The sequence below is a fragment of the Ceratotherium simum genome, chromosome 23 (assembly GCF_057802395.1).
Source record: "Ceratotherium simum simum isolate JZ-2026a chromosome 23, ASM5780239v1, whole genome shotgun sequence".
Lineage (NCBI taxonomy): Eukaryota > Metazoa > Chordata > Mammalia > Perissodactyla > Rhinocerotidae > Ceratotherium > Ceratotherium simum.
The window spans coordinates 35,800,461-35,827,641 of record NC_141922.1 but is presented as its reverse complement, the minus strand read 5'-3'; the positions used below and the strand labels follow the sequence as shown (position 1 = coordinate 35,827,641).

The 27,181-nt window shown below is 37.7% G+C and overlaps 1 protein-coding gene across 6 annotated transcripts in view; it reads left to right on the top strand.

Annotated features, from left to right (window-relative positions):
- The first annotated feature begins 480 nt into the window (after positions 1-480).
- Positions 481-27,181, top strand: part of RIMS2 (regulating synaptic membrane exocytosis 2) — a 617,446-nt gene continuing 590,745 nt past the window's right edge. For 2 of the 6 annotated variants that reach the window (XM_014788104.2, XM_087447555.1), the window contains exon 1: positions 628-1,498. In XM_014788104.2, coding sequence (XP_014643590.2) covers positions 1,323-1,498 — 176 coding nt within the window. In that variant the 5' untranslated portion in view covers positions 628-1,322. Of the gene's footprint in view, positions 1,499-27,181 lie in introns of all 6 variants that reach the window. The other 4 variants (XM_087447558.1, XM_087447556.1, XM_087447561.1 and 1 more) reach the window with 4 other exon arrangements.

Genomic DNA, 27,181 nt, shown 5'->3' with positions numbered 1-27,181 from the left:
AACCCGCCCCCCCGCTCCCACTCCTTTACCTCCCGACCTGACCCACAGGGCACTCCGGTCTACCCTGGCTCACAGTCGTTCCCCGCTGCCGCCTCCTCGGGCGCCCCTCACACGCTCACATTCTCCACACCCCCGCCCTTGAAAACTCGCCGCCCCCCTCCCCCCTCACACTCTTCCCTCCAACCCCTCCCCGCCTGGCCCCACCCCACAGATCGCGCCCGGGAGGGGCAGTCGCCGCCCGCGGGGCGCCCGCCGTGCCCGGGCCTGGGCAGCCGAGAGGTGACGCGGCCCCCGCGGGAGGAGCCCAGGAGGCGGAGGAGGCGCGGGCGGCGGCACAGAGTGGCGGCGGCGGCGGCGGCGTACGGCGTGAGCCCTGGGCGCCGACTCCACGGACCCAAGGGGCGGCGGCGGCTGAGGGACCCCGGGCGGGCGCCTGATGAGGAGGGACCAGCGCCCGACCCTGCTACGCGTCGGAGCTCGCTTGGACCGGGGCGTTGGCAGCCGAGGGGCCCTGGCCTCGGGACTCTCCGCCACTGCCCCTTCTCATCCCTTCTCCGCTTTCGCTTCTCCTCTTTAGCTCGGAGGGATCTCTAGGGGCCGGCCTGGGCTCCGCGGCCGTCTCCCCTCGGTTTCTGGAGGGGTCCTCCTCCGCGGCGCCTGGGAGCCCTGTGACGCGTCAGCCGGCGGGACGGCTGAGCTGCTTCTCCGGGAAATTAGCCCCTGCCTCCTCACTTCCCTCTCCGCTCCTGCCTCGGCGCCCCTCCAGCTCGTGGGACGCTGCCTCCGGGCGCTTAGAGCGAGTTCCCGGGACTACCCCCGGGGGCCGGTTCGCAGCTACCCCTCTCCTCTCCCAGGCGGCGCGCGTATCCACCGCCCCCGCCCCCGCCGCGGCCGGACACACTCGCGCTTCGGCCGGCGCGCCGCCCTCCAGCCCGCTCCCTCCAGTCACCCCACCCTTAGCGGGCCGCGCCACCTTACTCCACCACCCTCCCCCGCTGCTCCGCGCACTCCGCATCCCGGCCCGGCCTCCTGCTCCCCCCCGCCCCCCTAAACCCCTCGCTTGCCAGCCCGTCGCCCCCGGGAAGAAGAAACATTTCCCGGAGCGCACTCCTCAGCCCTCCCTCCCCCCGTGCTCGCCCTCCCCTCCCCCCGGTCTTTCTTTCTTGGGGGAGGGGGGCTGTCGCCTCGGATTGAAGGCCATTGATTTGTATGTATTTGTCCCAGCGCCGGAGGCTGCCCCAGCCGCCCGCGCGGGTGCCGCTGCCGCCGCCGCCCGTGGAGTTGCCTCTCTGCTTCCCTAGCGTGGTTAGGCTCCACCAAACATGTCGGCTCCAGTCGGGCCGCGGGGTCGCCCGGCTCCCACCCCGGCGCCCTCTCAGCCGCCTCTGCAGCCGGAGATGCCCGACCTCAGCCACCTCACGGAGGAGGAAAGGAAAATCATCCTGGCCGTCATGGATCGGCAGAAGAAAGAAGAGGAGAAGGAGCAGTCGGTGCTCAAGTAAGGACCCGGCTCCATCTTCCCGCTTCCCTCCCTGCCCTCCGCCCCCTCGGCCGCTGCCCTGCGGCCGCCTGCGCGCCCCGGATCGCCGCCCTCCCTCCCACCGGCGGCGCCTGGGCCACGAGGGCTGCGGCCGGCGCCGGCCGCCGGGGCTGCTTTCTGGGTGTCACAGCGCGGGGGTGTGTGTCGGGGAGGGAGGGCGCCCAGGCCGGCTGAGGTGAGGGTTGAGAGCCTTTGGGCGTTGTAATTTTCCCGGGCGTCCTTCCGGCTTGCCCGGCAGGCCAGTTCGGCTCTGGGGCCGGGTGGGGCTGGGGCTGAACCCGGGCTCAGCGCGTCCGTTCTCCTTTCCCGCCGCCCCCGCGCGGAGCAGTGACTGGGGCAATGAATCCAATATGGCCGTGCACAGGTGCTCCCAGCCCGGGACCTGGCGGAGGCGCGCCGGCCAGGGATGCGGGCGCCGCCGGGGGCCCCTCGTCCCGCGCCTCCGCAGGACGACTCTGCCCGCGACGCGGAGAAGAGCAGAGCTGCCCACGGTCGCCGCGGGCAGGAGGGCGGCGGTGCGGGCAGGGGCCTAAGCTCTGTCGCGTCTGGGGTGGGTGTGAGGCCGCCGCCATCTTCCAGCCCCTCCCCCTCGGCGGGTTCTAACACCCTGCACTCTGCTGCTCTTGCTGTTTGCAACTAGTAAATCTGTTTAATCCTGAAGAGACTGTGAAGAGACTCCAGTTCCTACCATTACTGCAGTTTGGGATGCTTCCTACCCTGTGAAGTTCTACTATTCGCGCTCCTAGTCTAGGCAGCCAGGATTTTGCCAAGGGTGGGAGGGTGAAAGCAGCGCCCAGGCAGCGGTTTAGCGGCCGTGTAACTTCAGCACCAGGGAACTGTCCAAACAGATATCTGTAGCTCGGAGACTCCTTGTCAGTTTAGCAGAGATTTGTTTCTGCAGGTTTGCTTTTAAATGTTTTATAGTTATTTGATTTCTCAGTTACTATGTGAAAGCGATTGTGCAGATGTGTAACTTTTTTGTGTTTTTCCAACTCAACTTTTTTTTTTTTACTTGAAATGAATTAGTCGCTAAGAGATTACCTTGTCCAGTTTGTATGCCAAAGATGGGACGGTTCTTTTGTGTGTTATAAAATATACTTTTCCTATATTCTCCACAGAAACACACAATTGAAAGTGTAGAGTTCCTCTCTGAAGGAACTAACACACTGATATCTTATCATGTAAATTTTAAAAACAGGTTGTTGAATTCAGTATTCTTTAATGAACTTATAAAGAAACGGTTCTCTGTCTCTCTATATTTTCATAGTCTAATGAAAAATACTACTTTAAATAATTTATTATAAGTGTATCAAATATCTGTACATATTTGATAGAAATACTGTTTCTCAAAAAATATTGAGGGACTAGAACAAATGTATTCTGACATATTAACTGAAATAAAGAAGAATTGCTTCTTCAAAGCTAATTTCTGAGTATGAATACTTGTTTGGGAATGTGATTTATTAGTAGGCTTGGGAAATAAAAAAAGGTTAAGAGATTTAAGTAGCTTATTTCAACTAATGGAAGAATAAAGCATTATCTTTAAAAGCTTTTTGAGCATACTCCTAACTTTGCTTAACTTGACTATATATACTAGCAATGCCAAGCTTTTGATGACTTAGAGTTTGGTAATTAGATATATGAATCCGTATTTTTTACTGTAATTGCTGTAAAATTAGTGTTGCCAAAATGAAGCTCAAATAAAATGTAGTTTTATTTCTTTGACCCATGTGTGTATTTAAATATACAATGTGTTTTTCTTCATAATATGCTAAATTGTGGTATTTATTGGCTAGTTCACTATAGTTCCAAGTCTATTTATTGTTCTAATATATAGAAATTTAAATGAACTTTTAAGTATTGAATTAAGAATTACTCAAAATGAACAGTATATTAATATAGGAAAATGTTGTGGAAGGGATTTTCAGGTAGCTACATGTGCATATATTACATTTCTATGTAAACCTACATACTATGCAAATACGTATAATGTTTGTGTGTTCATATTTGCACAGTTTAGGTAGAAACAGACATTCTCTAAACAGATATTCATACAGTTTATGAAATTACATTGATGAAAAATCTATTCATATTTATTTTAAATATTTATTTGTATTTCTACCTAACTTAGTCTTGGAAGGGTTTATACCTCAAAATGGCCTGCATGGTTTCAGAATTATTTTTATATTCATTTAAAAAGAAGTGATTTGGAGGTTAAAGCATGATATATTTGAAAATTTAATTTTGAACATTCTTTAAAAATGCTTTTGGCTTTTGTAATAAGATAGGAGTAGGCAAGGAAAATGAGGAACAGAATAGACTTTATAATGGAATTATAATAGAGACAAATCCTTTTGAAGAATTTGACAATTTATTAAGTAATATATTATCAATATTGGGTATTAAGTTACAAATACTATATGTAAGAAAAAATAGTACTAGTATTCTTCAATGGTTATTATTTCCCATCAAGTTTTAGGGCCCATTTATCTGGTCCTGACTACACTATCTTTTGTTTCTCTTTAGTGATGTACATTTAATTGCATGTTAACATCTATTCTGAGAGAAGGTCATAGGCAGAGAGAAATAAAGTGAAATTCAAATTCATGTCTCCTGCCTTTTAACAACTACTTTAAAAAAGAAGTTTGATGTATGAAAAAATGAAGCTATGGGATGAAAATATTTTTGCATGATCTGTGAGTTTCAATATTTATATCAAGTATTCATAAAAAGTGGAATATGCATGCCTAAGGGCATCAAAGATGATATATTGGAGTACAGGAAGAAAATATTAAAACTTATATTTACATTTCTATTTTTATTTGAAAAAGAAAGAAATTAAGCTTTACTGATACTTAATATATAGATTGACAATATTCAGATGCATTTAATTTATAAATAAATATGCATATATTAAGAGGTTCATGCCTGAGATATTTTTAATGAGATAGGTGAGCCAGCAAAACAGATTGAGACAGCTACAGTAATCTTTCTCTTTAGGAGCCTGAATAATTAAAAACTATTTATATTTAATTATTAGCAATTTCTTCAAAGCCTAGCTGAACATCCACATACCCAGGAAATCTTCTATCACCATCAAATAATACCATTTTACATGTGAGTGAGATACTAGAATTTTGGAAGCATTTCTATATCTCAGTAGGTCCCTCAATAGATCAGTAATTACTTTTTTTATCCTTACATTAATTCCTTTAACAGTTTTAGTTTGGATAACTCAGTCTATCAGTAAAATCTATAATGTCCTTTTACTGATTAATGTTTTTAAGCTTTGTCTTTCAAGACTGTAAGCTTCTTGAGGGCAAGAATAAAAATGTACTCTTCTTTAGTGTTTGTGTTTTGCAGCATCCTTAACACCTGCACACAGTGGGGGGTACCTAATAAGTGATGTTGGTTTGACTTCTGGTAATGTTAATAATGTAGTAATCAATTTTGTTGGAAAAATGAAGAATAATTTTTTTGAAAGAAAAGCATAATTTTTTAAAAGTTTATATTTTCCAGTGAGGGTTTTTTTTGGGGGGGGCGGTGTGGTATTGTGAAAAAAATGTATGCGGAAACCAAACCCACTGAAATCAATAGAAAAATATTAATTCAGTAAATATTTATTGAATTTCTACTGTGTGCATATCATAGTCTTTTAGATGAGGTATTTTTGTAACAAATTAGAACTTATGTGTTTCTTGACATGTAAATTATTTTTTCATTCTCAGCTTAGACTTTCTGTAAATGTCAAAGGCATGATTTGATCTCTAAATAAAGGAAGACAACAAATAAAAATTTCTGTGATAGATCAAGGTAATAATTTAGCTTATATTTAAAAGATAGGTGAGCAGTTCTAAATTTTTTTTACTAACTTAATTTTAAAAGTACTTTCCACAGTCAATTTATAAACATCTTTATTGAATAGGTAATATGTAAATATGGTACAAAATTTCTTAGCTACCTGTTTCCCATAGCCAGGGGCAGCTGCTGTTGCCAATTTATTGTATACTCTTCCAGAAATATTCTATGCATAAGAGTAAGTATAGGTGTATATCAAATATTGTGTGTGTCTTTATATGTGTGTATGTGTGTGCATGTACATGTATGGGTGTATATGTGTAAACATAAAAAACACAAGTGTGTCCTGCAGTTTACTTTTTAGGAGGTCAGTTCCATACTCGTTAATATATTTCTGCCTCATGCATTTTAATGGCTGCATAATATCCTATTTTATGAATGTTCTTTGTTTAACTAGTACCATATTTTGGGACATTTAAGTTGATTCTAATTATTTTGCCGTTAGAAACAATACTGTGATAAATATCTTTGTACCTATATCATTTCCTGCATGTGTGACTATACCCCTGAGATAAATTCCTAGAAATGGAATTGTTTGGTCAAAAGGTCAGTATATTTTAAATTTTAATAAATATTGAGAAATTTACTTTCATAGAGGAAGTATGCATAAGTGATATATACTAGGGAGACTTTGTCACATCCTTGGTGTGTGATAATCTTTGCCAATATATTGGTGAAAAATATGCCATTGTAGATTTAATTGCAATTTTCTTATTATCAGTGAGGTTGAGAGCTTTTTACATTTGTTTAGAGCCTTTTGAATTTCTATTGGTCATTTTTAATGATTTGTAGGAGCTCTTTATATGTCATTTGTTTTATGACCTTGTTTATGCCTTTTTTTTTACTGGGCAGGATTTTTTAAAAATGTATGAATTTATTTTTGTTTTACGGTGTTAGGGTTTGCAGTATACTTAGAATGATCCTCCTTATTCTAATATATAAAAAAGTACTGCCTTTTCTTCTTATAGCCAAATGAAATTTTAAGAATGTGGCACATCAGATAAATGATGCAATTTAATCATGAAAACTTTTAAATAAAAATCATTATTGTGCATATAAATTACCATGGCCATTGCCAAAAATTGAAAACCTATAGTTTTTAGGGATTCAAAATGCATTCTAAAAAATTGATTGGCATTTTATGAGAAGGTACCTAATACATTCTTTATATATAGTTTATATTTTAAAGTAACTAGGACAATTAAATAATATCTTTTTGTTGAAAATATATATTGATAAAGAACTGATTATACTGTATGATGAAGAGAGAGGTAGTGGAGGCAAGTGTGGTGGACCAGATGGATTTTGACTTGAAATCTTACTTTACTAATTAATAACTGTAAGGTGTTGCTTACATTATTAAACTCTCTGAGCCCATGTTTCCTCATCTATGTTATCTGAGTAAGAACACCTACTTTGAAGGATTATTGTGATCAATATAGACTGTTTAAATGTCCTGGCACAAGTGGGTGTGCAATAAATAGTTGTTATTAACTGATTATAGACAGCAGTCTCTTAACCTTAATATTATCATAGCATTCCTGGGTGAAATCTTCTCTGTTTTATATATATATATTTTTTTGTGTGTGAAGAAGATTAGCTCTGAGCTAACATCTATTGCCAATCCTCCTCTTTTTGCTGAGGAAGATTGGCCCTGGGTAACACCCGTGCCCATCTTCTTCTACTTTATATGTGGGACGCCTGCTACAGCATTGCTTGATAGCGGTGCATAGGTCCGTGACCAGGTCCAAACTTGCGAACCCCTGGCGGTGGAAACGGAGTGCTCAAACTTAACCACTACGCCACCAGGCTGGCCCTGCTCTCTCTTTTTTTTAATTGAGAGATTCTTTTCCTTGTCTACTAGGAAGTCAAAATATACCTGGAGGACTTTTCAGTGACTTCACTTTTTATCTAGAAGGCTAGGGATGGCGAAAAGGAATGTGACAAATTGGAAGCAGTTTCCTCAGCAAAAACCATTCTTAGGGAGTCTGATAACTAAGGTGTAGCAGTGAAAATAATACTGACACCGTATTATTGGTTATTGCTAAGATCTTGATTGTTGTAGGTGAATGTGAGGGAACTAATTTGTGGAAATTACTCTGTGATTTTCCTTAGATTGGCCAGGAAACAATTTTTTACTCTTAATAAATCAAAATATGTATTTACTTATTTGTCTTATTCATATTGTATCTGAGAACTCAGAGAATCTTATTAGGTTAATCCAATTCTGAAGTGTGATTATTAGAGCTTAGAATGCTCATCACCTTTGCATTGCCCTAAAATACACACAACCTTTGTATCACTGCCTCTTTCTCATCCTTCTGGCCTTAGCTTCAAATTTGCTTCCTTAGAGAGCTCTTTCCTGACCACACTTTTTTTAGTAGGTTTTCTCCTTTGTTCTTTATCACAACATCTTTAATATTGTCCCAATTATACTTCTCTAAATTTGCAGTGATTTCTTTATTTGTTTATGGGCCGTCTACTCTGCTGGATTATAAATTCCCAGAGAGCAGACACCATGTCTGTCTTGTTCACTCTTTCAGCCTCAGCTTCTCATCTAATACAGTGCCTTACACATAGTAGTACTTAAAAATATTAGTTGGGTGAGTGAATGAAACATTGGGAATAAAACACTATGTTTATTTGGATAGTGCTTGCTTTCAAGATGAAATTCAATAATCTAAAAGAAAAAGATTTGCTTAGGTAATAGTGTCCTTATTTTTGAAATCAAATATAGTTTTTAAACTTATGTCCAATTTTGCTTGTTTTTCTAGAAACAAGCTTGTAGTATTTGTGTGTGATTGCAACGCATCTTTCTTTTGGACTAAGAGCATATCTGTTTTTACTAGAAACCAGAAGAATATTGTGATATATCATTTTTCAATTTAAAGGATATTACAAATTAAGGAATATTTTGCTTTAAAAAATATTACTTGCAAAGCATTTGCAAATTTTCAATGTGTTTAACAGAGCTGAATAGTAAGGAATGTATAGAATGTTTGGACAGAAATAATTCAGTTCCACCAGGGGCAGACAGTCTAAGGCCAACCATAATCATATGAACACAAAAATGTAAAGTGTCATGAAAAAACACCGTAAAGGTGTTTTTAGTACATTATAACCATGGTAGAAAATATGTCAGACTAATCTAGTGAGCAGTTTGTTGTCTCTTTAATATTGTTTGAGGGTGTCAGACAGTTTATCCTTTTAAAATCTCTAGAAATTTTACTCCTAGATATTAAAGATACTAGAGATTAGAGATACTTTTGTATTCTCTAGTCACCTAATGAAATGCAGAAATCTCTGTGTGTTAAAACACTTTTAACCATTATCTGCTAACCCTTAAGAAACTCACTATAAGAAACATGATAAGCCACAATTAAAATATTGCATGATAAGTGCTAGGAGACCACTGTGCACAGTGCATCATCGATATATTCATACAAGAGGATCACCTGATCCAGTCTTAGGGAGATGACATCTAGGCTGAGCCTCAAAGAATGAGTAGATGTTAGCTGGGCAGAGGAAGCTATTCCAAGCAAAAATACTAAAACTCCCAAGTGTCCCTCTCCCCAAACACCTCTCATTTGTAAAAGAGAGGCAGAGCGTGGTCAAGAAGCTCCCTTGAAGTGGTTCAGAAGGTCTGGAGCATAGGATTTAAATGGAGATGAGTCAGTAGAGGAGACTGAAGAGATGGCAAGGGTCAGAGCTTAAAAGACCTTATATGCTATTCTTTTGATTTAGATTTAATCCCAAAGGCAGTAGGGAGTCATAGAGGGATTTTGAACAGTGGCTCAATGTAATCAGACTTTTGTTGAAAAAAACTCCCCACTCTTACAGTATAATGGATTGATGAGACTATGTAATGCTAGAGACCAGGGCAATATTTAGGAGACTCTTATAGTAATCCAGGTGATAAATGATGAAGGTATGAAATAAAGCAGTCATGGTAGAGGTGGAGAGGCAGGACAGATTTTGAAAAGTTTAGGAGCCAAATTGCCAGGATTTGACAACTATGTGTAAAGGGTGAAGTAAGCTCTTATGATGCCTGACTTGCTCAGCTGACTGCTCTGCATAGTATATATCTGTCTTTGTCTGCTCATCTCACTGATAGTCAGCTCTCTGAACTCATTTAGTCTCAGGACCAGTGTTCTCTTGAGAGAGAAGTTGGGAAGCGGCTTCTTTTATTGTATTAGTAATTCTAAAGAGTTTATAACATATTTCTAGTGGGGGATATAGTGGGGGTAGGATGGGAAATAATAGAGCAGTAGTAAAAAGGGCAAAAAGGGAAGAAGAGAAGGCAAAGAAAAAGTGGAGAATGAAAAGATCAGTACTATTTGAATCTTTTCATAATTGGAAGGAGCCCTACTTAATATCTTAGCTTATAAAAGTGTTTTCTACTGGATATATTATATAAATATGTATAACACTGTGTAATCTTTTGAAAATTCCAGGTCTGTCTTCCTTTTATTGAACATTCCTTGCTCCCATTGACAACTTAGTCTCAGTGAATTTTTTACCATCTGGTTTTGTTTCATTCTTGGGGTGTTTTTAACTATTGCACAATCTTTGTTTTATATGTTAGACTTATCTAGGACAAATTGCCTTTTTCGTATATATTCCTACATCACCTCTAAGGGAATTCTGGAAATGTGAGTGTATTTTAGGAAAGTGTAGAGAGGAGATTAGCCATGGAAATGACATGTAGCAGTTGGTGAAGATTCTGTTCCTCTTTATAGTAGCTTATTGAATTATTGCAGGATTTCAGAGAGTGTTTGTATTGTGAAAGACAGATAAATTTTGTTGGATTTGTGATGGGAAGTTCTAGAAATAAGGTTAGAAGTAGGGTTATAGAAAGGGAAAAGTTAAGAACAGTTTTAGACCCAGGAGTGATATAATATTATTTCACTACTTTCTCTCTGGAACTGTTACCAAAAAAATTTGTGGGTAACTAGATAGTATAAATTAGGCTAAGAATGAACAACTTTTATACAGTTTATATATTATGAACATGTATTATATCTATTTTATATATATATATGTCAAAAAGCTCTAATTTGTAATTTCCATACAACATAGTGCTAGCTACATTTTTTTTTCTTTTTTTTTGTGTGAGGAAGATCAGCCCTGAGCTAACATCCATGCTAATCCTCCTCTTTTTGCTGAGGAAGACCAGCTCTGAGCTAACATCTATTGCCAATCCTCCTCCTATTTTTTTCCCCCCAAAGCCCCAATAGATAGTTGTATGTCATAGTTGCACGTCCTTCTAGTTGCTGTATGTGGGACACGGCCTCAGCATGGCCGGAGAAGCGGTGCCTTGGTGCGCGCCCGGGATCCGAACCCGGGCCGCCAGTAGCGCAGCGCGCGCACTTAACCGCTAAGCCACGGGGCCGGGACCTAGCTAAAGTTTTTAAGGCATTTAGAATTAAAAACTTTTATAGAGTTTATACATTATAAATATTTAATATTTTTATGTGACACCCACATAATTTGGTAGGTTCTAGTAAACAGAGGTTCTTGATAAATGCTCCTTTAGGCACAGGAGAAGATGGAATTCTCTCTGCCCTTGAGCATTTTTTCTTCCAACCAAGGAAGAAAAATGTCCTGATGTTCAGCTGGAAGGGAAAACTAATAGTAGTTTTCTGCATCTTGCAGCTAGGCTTCTGGGATGTTAAACTGGGAAAAAAGAATACACTAAACTATATAGCTAGATAGCGGAATAACCACAATGGTGTTTATTGGTATTTGGTGCTTTGGTGTTGTTCAGTTGACAGTTGGAGGTGATGCTTACAGCTGTCTTGTTTTGTTGGCATATGAAGTGTCTATTATAATTTTTGTAATGTCTTGCTTCTCAGGCACATATATGAAAAATCTGTTTTGTCTCACATCACACACACATAATTCCTTTTGACCAAAAGCTGAAAGATTAATTAATGCTTTTATTAGCACAAAAATTTTTTTTGTCAGAAATGAATCTTGTGGTGGAGGTAGCTAGATGTTCATCAAAGAGTTATATTCCTCTTTCATAGAGTTGTTGCTATGCAGCAGTTGCCTAGCCCTAAACTACCTTTTCAAGCTCCCCTTGTATCTAGATGGGTTCGTGTGATTGAGGTCTGGCTGATGACCACCTTCCCCCAATTAGACTTTACAAGAATAAGAGATACATTTCTATGTTAAGTCATTGCGATTTTGGGGATATATCTATTACTCTAGCTAACAACATCTTAACTAATACAAATTGTCTTATGGTTATTATCTGTTACTTGTTTTACTTTCAAAAAGATTTAAAATTCACATCTGTGCACTGGTTGACTCCAGAAGTACCTCCATGGGACTGAATTTTATTACAACAGGCTGATCTCTCTTCAATGACTGTCTGGTCTAAGATTAGTTTAGACTGATATTAAACCAGACTAAGTCTTAACTCAGTCCATAGGATTCCTGAATACAGATTTTTATCATGAAGGGTCTGTTCTGTCTGCTTGGTGACAGCTGAGCTGTATCCCAAGTGTGGATTTGTTGTTGAAGATGCAAGAAAGTACATATACTGAATCTTAACAGAGGTCCTTGTTCTGGAAGCAGATATAGCATACAGACAATGATGAGACAGAAAAATTCGCGATATTAGGGATCCATTTTAGAACACATTGAAGCCTCATGTTAGAAGTTTTGCAGATTGAAGGCTAATGGTTAAACTCCATCTCCAAACTAAAAGTTAGAAAGGTTTACAGAAATAGGAGGTAAATTTGTAAGACCGGAGGGAGCTGTTAGTTGAATGTTGTTGCAAATTATCATTGCATTTTACATATTTTTCCATTCACCCCTCCAGATCTACTCCACTTTTTTCCGCTTTGCTGTGTACTATGGGAGGCTGACCTCTATAGATTGCACCAGGAGGCTCCCTTGTTCTCTGACTTCCACTTGAGTTCTGTCGATGTGAGGCACTGGCAGATTGGAGGGAAGGAGAAGAATGAGGTCAGATTATTTGTTCCCAGGCTTCCTCCATACCAGGCTTTTGCAGTTGGCTGTGTTTTTCTACTGAAAACAACAGTTCCACCTGGTGGCCCTGTTAGTATAGCTGTTTTCTTCTAGTTCTGGAAAATGCTTTCTACTGTTGTTATCGCCCGGTATCACACCATCCCTCTTGGTTTGCTTAAACCCTGTCCACAGCCTTGTAAAATAGTATCTTTATTAAACACTCCTTAGTTACTCAGTTTGAATATGCCATCTATTTCCTGCCAGGACCCAGACTGCTACACTGTGGTCAGTAAAGATTTTTTGGGATTATGAATGTGAATGGACCATGGCTTTAGGTAGTCACAACCCACTTTACCCAATGTATCCTTCAATATAACTAAAGTAATCTTTTTATAAATCTCTCTATATGCCATGTTCTTTAACTCTTTGATTATGCACATGTCCTTACTCTTTACCTGACGATCTGTTTTGTGCTCAACTCCATTGCTGTGAAGAGATACATCTCTTTCATGCATTTCCACCTGTTAGGTGTCTCTCCCTTCAAATTCCATAGCATTTTGTATATAATTATTTTATAATGTTTCTGATACCCAATAGTAGTTACTGATCTCTATGTTCTCTTTAGTATAACTGGTTTCTTTGAAGTCATGGACAAAGTTTTAATCATCTTTTTATGCCCAGGGTAATACCAGGCACATAGTTATCAGTCAATAAACATTTGTTAAATTTGTTAATAAAACCTGGTGGTAGTGGAAGTCATTCTGATTTCCTGCCTCTCCCTCAGCCCTCAAATATAATCAATTACCAAATCTTGTCATTAGTGTCTTCCACATATTTTTGAAATCTGTCTCTTTCTCTCCGTCTTCATTGTCACTGCCTTGGTTCATGCCTTTATTATATTTTCCTTAGTTATTTGTTTCTAAACAGATATCTCCACTTTCAGGCTCACCTCCTCTAATGCAACCTCCACAATAGAACAACACTCTAATACACAAATCTATTTTAAAACCCTTAATATCTTTGGTGCCTCCCCATTGCATTTACCATATAGTCCAAACTTCTGTGTATTTCACAGAAGCCACTTGGTGATGTTTTATAAGTCTTTATATTCTGATAGTCTTTCATGAGCACTGCCTGTTTTGGTTGTATCAAACTATTTTAAATTAGTTCACTTATTTTTTTTTTAAATCTTGCTTCTGTAGTTCGGTATATACTATTCTCTTTGCCTGGAAAGTCCTACCCACTTTTCTCTGGCAAAGTCCTACTCCTTCTTAACTGAGATTCATCTCAGGTTTCCAACTTATTGAAAACTGAGTGGGGTGACTCTCCTTTGTGCTCTCATAACTTATTGCATACCTCTATTAATAACTCTTACTACATTAATACTCAACCAACATTTATTGAATGTTTACTATGGCATTTGTATGCTACATTAGATATGCATTATCTGATTCAGCTCCTACAACAACCTTATGAGATAGTTATTATTATTTTTCCCAGTTTTACAGATGAAAAAAATGAAGACTCAAGTTATGTGCCCAAAGTTTTCAGTAGGGAGCCAGGATTTAAATGTAAGGAGTCATATTCTAGAATTTGCACTCTTAATAACTACATTTTATTATATTATAGCTGTTGACTTCTTTCTCTCTTTTAAAAGATTGTAGAGAAAGGACAGTGTGATCAGAGGGTGGTCCATTGTAAGTGGTTATAAATGTTTTTAAAATAGTGGATAAGTCTGGCACTGCCTAACTGAGTGGATAGTTGCTAATATCTCAAGAAATGATTGAGATTTACTGGTCATATTTGCAAGAAGTTTCATCATTACTTCTGTTGGACATGAGAGCTGTTGGTTATGATGCATAGTATTAATTAAACTAACAAACAGTGAGCAACAAATGAAATCAGTGAGAAGAAAATATATTTGATAAGTATTATTTTTTCCATTTAAGAAACTTTTCATTTAATAAACATTTGTTCAAGGATGTGAAGGATTAAGCCACCTTTTGCTGGTGGTAGACACTGTATTTTTGCTATTGTGTCAAGTATTTTTCTGTTTGAAATAGTACATGTTAGCATTTTAGAAATCACCACCAACCAAAAAATTCTCTGGGTAATAATGGTGGTGGTATTTCAGGGCTAGGAAGCTAAATGGATCTTTAGAGAGAATGTGTGGAATTGGATCATCTTGTAAGTATGCTCCCCAAAAAACCTCAGAAATTTAAAATCAAGGGAACTTGAGCGTAGACATTTAAATGGTCAGCTAGTGCAGAGGGTATGCACCTTTGAGGACAAAGCATCTTTGTTCAGACTAGATGCTGGATGTTTGTTAATGTCTTGAATATAAGGTGGTGAAGTTGATTTCTAGGTCGTAAAGAATTTAAAGAATATTAGCATATGGGCAGTGACCATTCTGCCCATGTTAATAAGAACAAGGTAACATGATAACAAAGTTGAGCAAAAGAATGAACCAGAAGGTGTGTGTAATAGTAAGCTGTTTCATTTGAGGTAATCTGTGGCTAAGATTACCCTAAGTCAAAGAGGCTTTGCTCTGTCTATACCTCATGTGTAATTTCTTTAAAATTGTTTTCCATTACTTTCCTAGTAGTGTTCGTGTAGTAAAATTCCAGTCAGTTTTTGTTATATAATAATGAGAGCTTAGAGTACCCCTAGAGACAGTCTTGTTGTGGTATCATAGGTTATCTTGACTAATATCTGAGAAGGAATATGTGGAACAGAGGAAAGAGAAGTGGAAGTTCAGGAGTTATGAGACTAATCAGTTTTTATCTTAAACCTGTTTCACATAGACTTTTCTATGACTTTGACTATATCTCTAGACTGGTAGCAGGAATTGAAAGAGGCAGCTAACCTTTGTTCAGTGTCTACTATGTGCTAGGATCCAGATCACAAAGCTTATAAGTAGCAGAACACAGATCTTTCTAACTCCAAAACCCATTCTATTTCTATCACATTGCCTTTTAGTCAAATGGAAAATAACTAAGCGCCTAGTGTTTAAACTTCTGGACTCTGGAGGGATACGGTCTTGGGTTTCAATCTGGGCTCTGTTACTTGGTAGCTGTGCACCTTAGTGTGTTTATCTGTAAAATGGGGATAATAACACCTACTTCAGAAGCTGTTATGAGGATTAATTGAGTTTACGTTTGTAAAGTCCTTAGAAAGAGTTCCTAGCACATGATAAACACCATATGTTTGTTATTGTGTTTGTTATGGTATGTTTGTTAACAAACATCAAATGTTTATTAAATAAATAAATCAGATGGGAGTAGAGGAAGGCATTGATATCTATAGAGAATATCAATCTAGTTTATCATCAGAAATACTTTTATGAACCCCAAGTTTTTTAATGCCTATTGAAAGGACCTTGTTACTTTCTTTAATAAATTAAGACCTGGATCTTCCAAGGTTATAAATAGTATTCTTGTATTTTTCTACTACTAACAAATTTAGTGGCTTAAAACAACACAAGTTTATTATCTTATAGTTCTGTAGGTCAGAAGTCTGAGATGGGTCTTACTGGACTAAAATCAAAGGACTGGCTTCATTTCTTTCTGGAAGCTAGAGGGGGGAGGATGTTTCCTTGCTCATTTGGGTTGTTGAAAGAATTCTGTTCCTTGAGGTCATAGGACTGAGGTCCCCATTTCCTTGTTGGCTGTCAGCTGAATGCTGTTCTAACCTCCAATAGGCCTCTTCGGTGCTTACACATAGCTTTCTACATCTCAGAACCAGTAACGCGGTGTTGAATTCTGCTCATGATGTCATCTCTCTGACCCTTCTTCTGTCGTCGTATCTCTCTCTGCCCATAGCTGGGAAGGATTTTTCTCTTTTAAAGACCCATGTGATTAGATTAGGCCTACCCAGATACTCCAGAATAATCTTCCCATCTTAATCACATTTGCAAAATCCCTTTTGCTATGTAAGGATACGTAGTTACAAGTTCCTGGGATTAGAACATGAACATCTTTGGGGGCCCTTATTCTCCTTACATTTCTCTACTGAGTGTCACTAGATATAAGTTTGGATATAGATTTTTTATGAAGTAGATATTGTGCTACTCTTATTTTTTGAAATGTATTTTGTATTCAGAGACACAAATTCCAGAATGGTATCTCTGAATAATATTTTACAATGCACTTTTCCGTGGGTTTATAATACTTTATTGCCCTCAACTTATTGCCAATCTGCTCTTCACTTTTTATTTATTTAACAATTTCTTCCTGAATTAAAATGCTGGTCTAACTGGGGGTGGGGTTGGGAGGTTGAGGACAAGCAATGTAAATTGTTCTGGGCTCTACACATAAAGAGCATGTAAGTACTCTTCCTAAGTAGTCATTTTGGTTAATAATTGGATTTGTTTTTATAGAGGGAGTAATAAATAATTTTGCCATATGACTAACATAGTGAAGAGTCATTAAAATCTTTCCAAATGCAGTATTTTCATTGTCTGATGGTCTTTTTAAAAGACTCAGCATAAACTTTATATTGCAATATGAGTAAATAAAGATTTGGATTTAATCTTATGACAAGAATATGGTTTCTCTTGGTGTGTTTAGTCAAGAGCCATTTCTTACCCCACAATAAGTGTGCTTTCATATATTATTTTTCTCTCTTATAGTTATTAGCCAAGAAGTCTGATTTAATGAAAAGATATAGTGTATATTATGACTTAAACTTTATGTCAGTGTTTAAAATATAATCAGTTTTTTTTTTTTTTTTTTTTTTTTTTTTAAAGATTTTATTTATTTTACTTTTTCCCCCCAAAGCCCCAGTGGATAGTTGTATGTCGTAGCTGCACATCCTTCTAGTTGCTGTATGCGGGACTCGGCCTCAGGATGAACGGAGAAGTGGTGCCTCGATGCGCACCCGGGATCCGAACCCGGGCCACCAGCATCGCAGCGCGTGCACTTAACCACCAAGCCACAGGGCCGGCCGTAATCAGTTGTTTTAAATTAGGTATATAGAAGATTAAAAGTAGCTATGAAATAAATAAGGTTGCAAAAGAAAATAATCCAAGGTTGCCCTTTAAAACTACTAATATAAATTCATGTTGCAGTATATAGTTCTGTATGTTAAGATAGTCTATATATCAAGGTCCAGTCAGGAGACAGAAACTCCAATTGGAACAGGGAAATTTTAATATAAAGGATTATTAACCCGTGGCAGGGAGCAGCTACCTCTTTTAGGGCTGAGGCTGAGTACCCAAGGAAGGAAGAAACTTGAAAGAGGCCTCTTCCCCCATGGCTTATGCTGAGATTCAGCCCTCGTTGGAGGGTGTAGCTGTGGCCCATTGAGCTGCCACAGGCTGGGGCAGGCAAGCAGGAAATCATCTGTGAGGGTGTCGGTGGGCTTGCTGAGAAGCTAGCTGGAGCGCTCAGGAAACTCACTGAGAAGCCATCTCTTGGGGTGTCAGCGAGACTTGTTGGGATACTGCTTGCTGGGGTGCCGCTGAAACTACTGGAAAGATGCCCGCTGGGGTGCTGGTGAAACATGCTAGGAGGGTGAGTGCCACTGGGTGTCCTGTAAGCTCCTAGCAGCCAAGCACAGCAGGAAAAACAAAGCACCCAGGACCAGAGAGAGAGGCCCCTTCTTCCTTTAATGTCACTCTTGCTCCCTCTACTGACAAAGCTTAAGATTGTGCCAACTGGTAAAGGTGACATCGTTACCGAGTCCAGATTCAGTATCACAAAGTAGGACAAAGAAGGGTGGATTTGGAGCTGAGAAGCAATAAATTTATAAATCTATATAGTAGGCTCTGCTGTGCCCAAATATCAGTAGCTTAAAACAACATAGGTTTATTTCTTTTTCATGCTATATGTTTTCTCTGGGTCACTTGGGGTCTCTAACTCCATGTCGTCCTCATTCTGGGAACAGGCTGACAGAGAAGCTATTTGGAACATTCAGAGTAGATGAAAAGAGAGACTGTGGTGAATTGCAAGTTGTCTCTTAAAGTTTCCTCTCAGAAATATGTATACAACTTCTGAAAAATATAACTACCACAAGATTGACAGAATTGGTATTAGAAAATTTGGGAACCCCTAGGGTAATTATTTATAATTCTCCCTTTAAAATTTGGTTTTATTCGCTTTGTAGTTTTTATGAATTTTAGTGAAAAATAGTATCAACATAAAAATTGATAGTGCTCTTAACTTCTGGGTCAGTGACCTCAAACCAGACAGTAAACTTACTCATGTATGTAAAACAGTGAAGCTGAAAACAGATTTAAGCAGCAGGAAATATATTTTTCAAGGGTTAGATACAAACAGACTTTATTTTTTAATTTTGTACTTTAAACATTTTATATTAACTTATGCTTACATGATATTACATGAAATAATGAAATGTCTCTTTATGAAGAAAAAGGTTTTTTTGTTTGTGGTCAGTCTTGGATAGAGGCTAAAAAACAAGATTTAGGGATCTGGACTAGAGTCCTGGCTGCATCATTTATAAACTATGTTATCTTGAAGAAGTCACTTAAATTCCCTAAACTCTGTAAAATGGAGGTTGAAAACACAGGTCCACAACCCCTTAACTGAAAGTTGTGGTGCCAGATGTGTTTTAGAATTTAGGTATTTTGAACTTTAAAAATGTAAAGGCACGTATACCATTTAATATGTAACTTTTATTGAGGTCAGAGCAGCAGCCCTTAAACACATTTATATTTCTCCAGTGAAACATATGAATATTTACAAGTGGATTAAATAAACTATATAAAGCCTCATACTAATTCAGATCAGGAGTTTTGGCCCAGACTTACAAAACCAGTTTTGTTTTCAAAGCTTTTTGGATTTTGGAATTGTGGGTAAGGAACTGTGGGCCTGTGGTATCTTTCTTAGGGTTAAAGCGACACTATGTAAATGAAAGTGCCTATGAGCTATAAATTGCTATAACATGTTAATTATCATAATCACAGTGGCCATTGATGTTATCATTATCACCAGCCATTTGAAATAATATTTAAAGGAAAGAATTGAAAATTAGATTTTGCTGCTGTCAGCTCACTTAACTAGATCAATATTGGGGTCTGTAGCGATCCCAGATCATTTGAATTTTTTTTGTGTGTGTGAGGCAGATTAGCCCTGAGTTAACATCCAATGCCAATCCTCCTCTTTTTGCTGAGGAAGATTGGCCCTGGGCTAACATCCATGCCCATCTTCCTCTACTTTATATGGATGCCGCCACGGCGTGGCTTGATAAGCAGTGTGTCAGTGTGTGCCCAGGATCCGAACCTGTGAACCCTGGGCTGCCTAAGTGGAGTGCACGCGCTTAACTGCTATGCCACTGGGCTGGCCCCTTGAATTTTTATTTAAAACAATTTAAATGGTACTCTTGCCAGAAAGAGCTTTATATGTGAAAAATCTGATCGTGTAACTCTTTTGCTTAAAATATCAGTGTCTCCCCATTGCTAGCTGTGTGCAGCGTTTAACTGGAGTCCCTCCTCTGAACCATGGAACACACAAAATGATGAGTAATTATTTTCTTACTTCTCCCAGGTATGAGTACATAACCAGTACCATTCTAGATGCCTAAGAGATAAATTAATTTATTACATACAGTGGATGATTTAGGACTTTAAAGCTTAATTGTCTTCCAGATCTCTGGTTAGATAAAATTATACAGTTCTTAGCATGGCAGACAAGCACCCTCATGATCTATCCCCTATTTATTTACTATTTGCAGTCTTGTTTTCTCAACCCTTCCACTGTATGTTTTAGCTAAGCAGTTACACTCCTTTAACTTAGTGCTTCCTAACCTTTTTCATGTCATGCCACACACAGAAAATGATAATAGATGTGTATGTCATGGTGGGGTAAACTGGAAAAGATTTGAGGGCATCTATATAGGACTTTGTGAAAAAATAAATCACATTTTCTGTTGTGTAATTATAAGCGAAACAAAATGCTGGGTATTATGGAAGATAGTAAATGGTGAATTGTAAAATCTTTATAATATCTTTTTATTTATTTATTTATTTTTATTGTGGTAACATTGGTTTATAGCATTATATAAATTCTGGGTGTACATCATTATATTTCGATTTCTGTGTAGATTACATCATGTTCACCACCCAAAGACTAATTACAATCCATTACCACACACATGTGCTTAATTACCCCTTTCACCCTGTTCTCTCCCCTCTTCTGCTCTGGTAACCAACAATCCAATCTCTGTATCTATGTGTTTGTTTCTTGTTGTTTTTATCTTCTATTTATAATATATTTTCAACATCTAAAGTGAGAAACTTAGCTGGCTTCTATGAGCATAACTTTTTATCAGGTTTATTTACTTATTTTTGAAACAGATACAATTCCTGATCAAGACTGTTGAATGATGATCTCTTCAAATTCTTTTTGGTCACCATTGACAAGAAACTGTACAAGTAGTTGGTAGCAAATTGCAGGAAAGAACTTTTTCTTTTTCTTTGATTGATGGAAATTCCTTTTATACTATGAGCCAGAATTTTGAAAATTCATTCTCTATAGATTTCACTTCAGTGGTAGTAACATTCTTTAACTGCTCTTCCTCTTCTTTCATTGACAAATGTAATGTTGAAATTTCTTCTGATAATGTGAATGGATTTCAAATCTAGTTGAACTTTTAAAAAATATCAATTATTTAAAAATAATGTTGATCTTCAAGCATATACAGTACTTTACTGGCCTTAATTAGTACAGAAATTATAACGCTGACTATCACTGGCGAATCATTTTAACCTCATTTTTATGAAGCTGAACTATTGCTTTGAATCTATAAACTTTTTCATACTTGTTAATGTACGTTCACAGTATTCCTGGAAATTTTTAAGTTCGTTCAGGTGATCGAAATTGTCAGTTAAATAGGGCATTTTTGAAGCCGATAGCTACCTTTCAGCAAATCTGTAAAGCAAGAATCACTCACGATGTCAATGCTTATTTTTGACCCATAAACTTTAAAATAAAAAGCTTTCACTTTGAGTAGACAACACACTGAAGTATGGAACAACAGAAGTAGTATTCTGAATGCATTTCTTTGTGTAAAGCCAAAAGTAGTTGGTATTGTTGCAGTTTGGGATTAGATTCTGCATTTGAAAACATTATTTAATGTGGAATTCATACCTACAGCCAAGATTTTACATTCTAGAGCTTCTCTGGGAATAAAATATCGTGTTACTTGAATTTCAGTTTTTTTTCAGAGTGAACTGTGGTTGTAGACCCTTTATACTTTCTTGTCATTGCAAATTTGTACAGTATTTCTATAGTATTTTGTTTCAAAATCTTAATTTACCGATTTGAATATTTCATTTTTGGGGATATGTCTTTGCAGGACAAATAATATTTTTTTAGTCATTTCTCTTCAGGGGCTGTAATGTCAGTTATTAACTAGATATTGTTGCTAACTGTAGATTCGTTAATCTGTAATGAAAACTTTAGTTAGTACTCTTCTTGATTAGAGTTGTCTCTGTATCCTCTCACATACCATCAATACATTTACTAATAATATTGTTGAAAGTGTCATTCATTCTCTCTCTCTCTTTTTTTTTTTTTTGGTTCATTGCTTTAAAATATAGTGTTGGCAATTTCCATGTAGACTGGTAAATAAACAGTTCTGCAGTTGTACTTTGTTATTTTTCACTTGCAGACACTTTAAAAAGTTAAAATCTTTTGCTTCCCGGTAGGGTGCTGGCATTGTTTATTTGGCCCTATGGCTTTGGAATAACTTTTTCTTGCAAATAAGGTATTTAGTTTGAGGAAAAGAATTATAATCAGGGTACGGGAATCCAAATTTGAGATCCTTATTACTATTGCTTAACTAGTGATTTGAACTTTGACTTCAATAATTAAAGTTTTGAATAATTCACACTTGCACTCATACTTGATTAAAGATTTTTTTAAAAAGTCTACAGTCTTCTTTACTAACTTTACTTATGTTAAATTATTTTTATTTCTAAAATTAAAATAATCCATTATGAAATTCTGTCATGAATGAATCTCTTGCTAATTGTTAACATCAAAAGCCAGTAAGAAAGAGAAAAAGAAAGAAAGGAGGAAGGAAAGAAGGAAGGACAAACAATAAAACATTAACAAATTTATGTTCTAACAGGGGTGTCTAATATGAAATAATGATAATGCTGATGAGGATAATGATTGCAATCATACATACTTTATATGTTAGAAAAATGTGAAAATAAGGACAAATTAAATTAAAAATAACTATTTTAAGTATATATACAAAATAAAGAACTTTATTGATAATAAACCCCATTGTGGCAAAAGTAATAATTAGATTACCTGGGATGATCCAGTGGGATGTCCAGGGAGAGGTGCTACATAGTCACTTCTACAAAGTTATATATACTCTGTACTCTCTAAAATAATTTAGAAAAAATAGGTATCCTCTTGTACATGTTTAAGTTGACATGTAAAATTTTCCAGTATAGCATACTATATAGAAAATCAAAGATAATGATTGTTTTTGGCTTAGGTATTTATTCATTCTTCTTTTAAATAAATGTATTTTGAGTGTCTGCTGTATACCAGCCACTGTCTCTCATTTAGGAAATAGAGAGGAACAGGACATAGTCTCTACCCTTGAGGTGCTCACAGTCCAGTGGGCAAGAGTCATGTAAATAAATATTTTAAATACATGATATGTGCTTTAAAATAGTTATGTACCAGTTGTTGAGATGAAAAAGAGAAAGGGGCAACTTTATGAACATGGAGGATTTAGAGGGAAGGCTTTGTAACCAAAGAAAACATTCAGACTGGCTTTGCAGGAAAATTATAATTCAGTATGTGGAGGAGAAGGGAATTCTAGATATGTGCAGAACGTGGATTGTGAAAGAACGTAATGTCTTTGGGGAATGGCCGGTATTCTTATATTGCTGGTTGCATGGAAGATGGGAGGAAGGGACAGAGTAGTGGAAGCTAGTTGGTGGGGGTCATTTGTAAAGGGCCTTGTGTACGGGACTGGTATTCAACTGATAATGTACCAGTACTAAGATACTAGTTGTTAAAATATTGAATCACTTTTCATGCAGATTGATAAATTTTATTGAGAGCATAAGTTACCTAATAATGTTGTTCAATGCAATCCAGAGAGGCAAATTATGGGTCTTAGTAACGTTGCTGGTGTGAATTAACATGGTCCTTGTAAGGCACATAATGGCTGGAGTGTCAGTGCCTGCCTGATACTCCAGAGTGTCCTCTTGTATTGGAGACAACGAAGCAGGCTATAGTGCGGGTAGCTTTTGTGGCACCATTTTTTTTGGGGGGGTCTTGAGGCATAGGATTTTCATGCCCTGTGAGAAACACTAGCATCCATATGCTTTTGTAACAATGACATGCAGGCAGCATGCCCAGCTGCCTTCCAGCTGCAACAAAGTGTTGCTAGGTACGAGGGACTAATGACTGTCATTTTAATGAAGAAAATGTTGGGAAAAGCTTGGTATGGTTCTAAATATCAAGTCATGGCCCCACTAAAGAGATTAAATCAACACTTTCTAAAACTCAACAAATAATTTGGAAATTATTAGAATGACTCTGAATAATTTATGCTACAATTCTTTTTACTACACAGTAAGCATATATCTATATATCCACATCTATACTTTATTTGGAAAAAAGAAGGAAATTTATTTTTAATGTTGATTTATATATTGATTTGTATATTAATTTTATATGATTGTATCAGTTATTAAATATCTAGAATCACCTATGCTTGTATACCATGTTAGGAAATTTGAATTTCATATCTCATTGGCATGTTTGATCTGCAGTAAAAGGTTTTGAAATAAGAGCGTGATAGGGCCTGTTAACCTCAATAAATTCTATTGGTTTAGTGTTAGATGTTCTAACTAGTGTGAGAATTCTCACCAGTGTATTTCCACTGGTGCTGCCACTGTCTTGTATTCTGGGATCTTGTGTCTTTATTCTGGATTTGTCCTCTGTGTTACTGCAAAATACCTTCTTAAAAATCAAATTTAAATCATTCATTCCGTAGTTTAAAGACCTCTTTAGGCTTCCTATTGCTTTGGATAAAATTCAAACTCCTTATGTTTGCATGCAAGGTACTTCACAATCTTTCCCCAATCTGTCTTTCCAGCTTCGTCTTCGACTTCTCCCTTTTGTAGATCTTTTCTTTTAGCTATAAGATTTTCGCTGTTTCTGGAGTGTTGAAGTAGGGAAGGGGACCCTCTCATAAGGGGGATATGTATGGAATATATCATTCAGTGAATGAATGTATCATATACCCTATATACCCTGAAATATTTGAAATTGGGACCAAATCAGTGGTGCTTTCATTTAAAAAGTTATGCTAAAATCACCTTTTGAAGAGGCTCAGATACCGTTAAGGACATAAAACTTTCATTACTCATTTTCTTCGACTTCAATAGGAAATCTTATGGAATCATTTTAGAACACATGCTTGCAATCTGCCGCCAGATTTTGCAGCAGAAATTTACATAACCATGCCATAGCTCAAACTGTCTCACAATTTACCATATGCTTCAATATTTCCAATGTTTTCAAACACTCTCCTCTTTCCCACCCTTTCCAGTTCACATTTCTCAGCTTTGTCCTGGCTCTTACCCCACAATTCTCATTCATTTCTGTGATTCATGAATAATCCCTATTATAGCCTTTCAGTTTAGAGTCAATTCTGTATTGGTTCTCTTTCCTGGACCCTTTTCTAGACTAACATAAGCAATGCTTAATCTTCAGGTTAGAACTATCGATTCTTGGCCTAGGTTCAGCATTCAGTGCTTGTTTTTATGGTGATGCTACTTTTGTCTTTTACTCTGTTTAAAGTGACTAGAGTCAGAAACACTATGATTTAGAGTTGGACTGGCTCCTGTAACAATATAAGATAGCAGTACTAGTCAAAATTTCCCTCTTATGAACCATTTTCGTCTGGTTAGAATTTAGGGGAATTTCTATAGTCTAATCAGTTAAGATAGTTTTATATAAGTAGCTGGATCTTTATGACTGCAGATATTGCTTTTTCTGCTTATTTTCCTCCTAATTCTGTGTTTCCTTAGTTGGTTTCAAGGAGTCAAGGCAGTGCAGTGTGTGTACGCAGCATAAAGGAAAGGCTTTGGCATTAGTCAGCTCTAGGTCATATCCTAGTTTGCCAGTTACTAGTTGTGTGACCTTGAGCAGGTCACTTAATTTCTTGGACTCTGTTGCTTTATATGTAAATTGAAGAGTAATTCCTGTTTCATAGGGTTGTGGTAAGATGCAAGTATAATGCACCTGGCATACAGAAGATATACAATAAACATTAATAGGAAGAAATAGGCAGTGTGCATTATAGGTTCCTTTTTCTGCTACTGGTCTTGTGCTTGCCATCTCTATCTGAAGTTAGATTTATTTGTTTATATGAAGGTCAGTCTTGAGGTTAGAGGATGAGACTAGAGTGAGAGGAAGTGAGAAGAACACAGGTGAAATTTATCTGGGTATTTGTCCTTGAACGTTTTCTTCACTAAAGGATGTTTTTAATGTGTGCGAGGAAGATTAGCCCTGAGCTAACATCTGCCAGTCCTCCTCTTTTTGCTGAGGAAGGTTGGCCCTGGGCTAACATCTGTGCCCGTCTTCCTCTACTTTATGTGTGACGCCTGCCACAGCATGGCTTGATAAGCAGTGTGTAGGTCCGTGCCTGGGATCCGACCCTGCGAACCCTGGGCTGCCGAAGCAGGGTGCGCGAACTTAACTGTTATGCCACCAGGCCAGCCCCACAGTAAAGGATTATTGAGATTGTTGATAATAGCAAATTGCCCTCTTAAGGCTGGAAGGAGATTTTTTTTTATTTTTTATAAACAACATGCTGAAAATAGTTAATCAGAATCTCAGCTTTTCTCTATTCTTGCTATTAGTAACCTGACAATTGTATTTTTAAAGTCTTCTCATAACTATTTAAAAAGAAATAGTATTTAAAAATTGTTTCGTTTTTTAAATTCTGCAAACAATTTATCCAAATCTAAGCCCTGCTGTGGACTTATTGTATAGTTTGACAAGTCTGTATTTCAAGGCTATTCATAACTTTTTCAAATTGATCCAAATAGTAGTACTCTTAAATTTATATTAATTCTCTTCTGACCATCCTAGGTATTGAAATCATTATCTTTCAAATACTTTCACCTAGAGCACCAATTATGTTATATAGAAATAGAAAATTCAGAGATTATTCATGTTATCTCAATTATTATAAAACTTAATAATAACAATAATAAACATTTTTAAAAAGACACATTCTGTATACTTTCACCACCCTACAGAACTGTTGATTTTTAGATATTCCCTTATAGTTTTTATCTGTATGCATCATGTGTTTTACATTATGCAATTATGGTATATATACAATTTTATATTGTGCTTAGTACTTTATTATAAATGTTTTTTATTTAATAGGATATCATCAATATTTTTTCCATGAATATATTTTCTCAACCATCTATATCATCACTTGTCGCATGCCAAGCTTATTCAATTGAGTTCTCTTCCATTCTAGTTTTTAATACTTGAAGAACATTTTATTGCAATTACAAGAAAAAAGGTCAACATTTCACTATTCATTTTTGCTGTATGTTTTGACTTTATCTCTGCCCCGGTGTCAAGTCAAATGAGGGACACAGCCCTATTTCCTGGATTCTAAAATTTTCATTTTAGGTAGCCATGTTCATAGCGTTTCTCTGGAGATTTACTGATAATGATGATGAGGTTTCCACACAGTGGATAATTCAAAATTGAGTTAGACTTTCCCATTCTTTCTTTTTTCTTAATTTATTTTTTAATTTTTATTTTTTTAAAAATTAGT